The following is a 3457-nucleotide window of genomic DNA, read 5'->3' as shown; positions in this document are numbered from 1 at the left end:
GTGTGTGTGTGTGTGTGTGTGTGTGTGTGTTTGTTTTCTGACCACTCTATTTCTTGTCCATCTCGTCCCTGCATCAGCTCCATCACTTCCTGTCTGCATTTTTCTTGATGGTGTGATTGTTGTGCTAAATTATACAGCGTCCAGCAAATGGCACTGGCTGTTGTGTCATGACCTGCAGAAAACAAAAAGGATTTCATTCAAACATTAGATCTTTGAATAGTTTTGCATAATTGTACAGTTAAAAAAAGAGCTCAATCTGTGTTTGCACAGTCCATTTTAGTKCCTGGCATTTTAAGAACCCAGTCCCAATAACTTTGTCCTGATTGGTTAATTTCTAGAAGTCTTCCAAACTGAATTCTACCTGTCCAAGTGTGAAAAATCATCCTATAACCCCACAATAAGACACGCTATCTATAAATGGAATTTTATTCACTGACCAAAATAAAAACAATACATAATAATAATAACAAATAACTGCACAGTTAGCAACAGTCTATCAAAACTGYATTCCCTGGAGAAATAAATAAAAATGATCAACTTTACAAATTAAAATAAAAGTCAATTGAACTCTGTATCTGAAACTCCCTGTACAACCACAAGCTAAAGAAATGCACTTTAAAAAGTGTGAATTGAATTTATCCCTCCAAAGAATTATTAAGAATCTGATTCMGTGTCGACAAAAATAAACCCTCATTTTGTGAAAACAATACAGACCACGTTTTCTATGAACGCAGCAAAACCAAATTCTTTGGGAATAACTTGGAAAAATGATCAAATCACGTCCTGAAAATACTTCCCGAATCTGTTTCTAGAGATACAGTATAATATGCAGAGTATTGCTGCAAAACAAAACAATTAAACTCTGTTATAACCTAATCTTTTGTTTGATAAACTACTTTATTCATAAACAAAGAGTACTAAAATAATCCCCAGTCTTTAACGTTTTTAAAATTGGATTCCAATTATATCTAAAATYACTGAAATACACTGAAACATGAAGTTCTTGAAGTGTTTGGTGTCCTCATTTCTAAGTATGCCTGTATTATGCTCACTATGGATAGGCATAACTGGGAATTGTCATACTACATATTTTGTTAAATAAAGTAAAAACAAAAACAAAAGGTGTGAATGGTGGAGGTTGTAACGTGCATTTCTGGCCACAGAGGGCGCTCTTCATCTCACCTGCAAACATAAAGGTGTTGGCTTCAGCCTGTACTTCTTCATCTGTTAGGCCTTGTTCATCTTCATCCTGCAACACACAGTTYATATGTATACAATGAAATTATCAATAAATAAATGCACAACTCTTCTGCATCTTATAAAGCATCAGAAACTTTACTTTTAGCTTAATTTCCCCCCTCATTTTGATCGTTGTGCTCCAGCTAATCCTTTTTTTCTGCTCTACCTTTGACAGTAGTATAATATCCACAAAATCTTTCTTCTTCTGCGGTGTTGTGGTCAAATCAGTTTGTGTTTGTGTCTCCCTCTGCTCTCTTATGAGGGCGCGGCGCTTCTGAATCACTTCCCTGGTGAAACTGCAAATTACAGGGATGTTAGCAAAATGCAGCTCTTCTTGCTTAAGTTTAGAATTTCARCAATAAAATTGTTTTGGATTATCGCAACCAGTCTGTGAAACACCAAAAAGCAGTATTATTTCATTCAATATTAGCTGTAAAAATCTAGAATTTGGCACAGAAGTGTAAACAGCTATAAAACGCAAGTACAGAAAAAGAAAATAAGCACGTTTTTCATAAAACTTGATTTTGTTCCTCTTCATTGTTGCACACAGCTACTTAAAGGTTACCTGTGTACAACACTCAAGGCCCGTTTGAACCGTTTTCCCTGCTGAGTTTTCCAGTAGATCCAGTCCCAGTGGTGTAAAATCTTAAAGCGGCGATCAATGATCAGGTCACTGAGCTCCACTATGGCTGCCACGTACTCATCGTTGGATCTGCAGGGAGAGAACAGAGCTTCTTTAAAACAACACGACGACCCACGAGGAGCTGAGCATTTCAGAAAAATTAGTTGATTTCTCACTCCTGACAGTTGCTGTTGTAGCTGAAGGCACATTTCAGTAAACTGTCCAGGGTCATCAGAGTGACCTGCTGGAACATCTCAACGTTGGTCGTTCCTTCGGCTACCAGGCGAGACCACTTATTCTAAGATCAAGAGATACAGGTATGTAAGGTGAGCATCCTCAACCAATGAGTCATTAAGTTTAAATACCAGCAGAGTGATTAGAGCAGCTGATCGCTCCTTACATGCATGGTGTTAGTGGAGGAGTTAAAGGTCGTGACGTAGTTCTTCAGGATATCAAAATGGAAAGCTGGGGTCAGCAGTCGTCTCTTGCGGGACCACGTCTCCCCGTTGCTTATCAACAGACTTTGTCCTGAGATATGAATAACAGGTAGTCTCATTGAGAAGAAAACCCTTTGATTTTAAACCGTGAAGCTTGTCATATTTATTTAGTTAGTTAGTTATTGCCATATTTGAGTCACCCAGCCAAGGACGCAGGTGGCCATAAATAAGCTCGTCCTTCACTGTGATGTTTCCTTGCAGAAAGACAATGTTGACCATGTGATAGATGAAAAAAAATCAATCATTATCTTTCAAAACAAAGATTTTCATGGTGCAAATGCTGWCCTACCAGATGCCATCAGCAAAGGTTTGACATAGTCAGGATGGAAGAGTCTGACCAGGTGATAGAAAGGACCCAGGAACCAGCAGCAGGAGTGTTTGTAGGTCTGCACCAAGTCATCCACTTGCTGGAGACCTTCCTCTGTGCTCTGCATCTGTGGGAAGAACGGGTTTGTTGGCATCCCAAGCTGCAGGTRTCTGAGTCAATTGTGTACCACCAAGGCCCCAACGCTACCTGACCCAGGTGTCCTAACAGCCACGAGCGTGTCCGTGGCTTGTTGAAGCAGGACAATCTGTGAGTGTACCAGGCGTGACGCAGCAGCAGCCTCGCAGTCCAAGCTGCAGCTGCAACCACCAGGCCTGCTCCGACMCCCCRCAGAGCAAGACCCAGCCCTGTCCAGCTGAAGACCTGACACAGGACACCGTGGAGGAGCGCCATCCTGGAGAGCAGAGACGGAAATGTCCCAAAGTTCGGTTAGRTAGGGTTTGTCCTGATCCGACAGAGTGAAGTCGTTGATGTGGAAATGTACAGAAACTCAACCTCTCCACCCAACGCAGCAGTTATTTCAACACGAACAACTGCTAAGGCTATTATGACACCTTTTCCGCTGTCTGCTTAAATGCACAATCACTTCCACATTTTTTTATTATCCTTTGTTCTTGTTGAAGACTCGACAAATAGGAAAGAATTCAGAAACATACAGTCAGAGAGAGACAGAAGAGGACGACAACATGTATAAAAGCACACAAAAATTATCATCAAAATCACTTACATTGCTATGGCCACTTTGCAGATGAAAAAAATAGAGAGGAACAAATC

The 3457-nt window shown here is 40.4% G+C and overlaps 1 protein-coding gene across 1 annotated transcript in view; it reads right to left on the bottom strand.

Moving 5' to 3' along the window:
• The window catches only part of cyp4f3 (cytochrome P450, family 4, subfamily F, polypeptide 3), a 4442-nt gene extending 1365 nt beyond the window's left edge, over positions 1–3077 (bottom strand). The window contains exons 1-9 of the mRNA XM_014020037.1: positions 2873–3077; positions 2648–2792; positions 2499–2552; positions 2262–2389; positions 2038–2159; positions 1805–1951; positions 1406–1535; positions 1183–1249; positions 43–172 (exon numbers count right to left, since the gene is read on the bottom strand). Coding sequence (XP_013875491.1) covers positions 43–172; positions 1183–1249; positions 1406–1535; positions 1805–1951; positions 2038–2159; positions 2262–2389; positions 2499–2552; positions 2648–2792; positions 2873–3076 — 1127 coding nt within the window. The 5' untranslated portion in view covers position 3077. The remainder of the gene's footprint in view (positions 1–42; positions 173–1182; positions 1250–1405; positions 1536–1804; positions 1952–2037; positions 2160–2261; positions 2390–2498; positions 2553–2647; positions 2793–2872) is intronic.
• Between the last annotated feature and the right edge of the window lie 380 nt (positions 3078–3457).

This window comes from Austrofundulus limnaeus, unplaced genomic scaffold (genome assembly GCF_001266775.1).
Source record: "Austrofundulus limnaeus strain Quisiro unplaced genomic scaffold, Austrofundulus_limnaeus-1.0 Scaffold238, whole genome shotgun sequence".
In the NCBI taxonomy this organism is placed as follows: Eukaryota; Metazoa; Chordata; class Actinopteri; order Cyprinodontiformes; family Rivulidae; genus Austrofundulus; species Austrofundulus limnaeus.
Note: the sequence above shows the minus strand (reverse complement) of the source record. Positions and strands in the feature narration are given on the sequence as shown.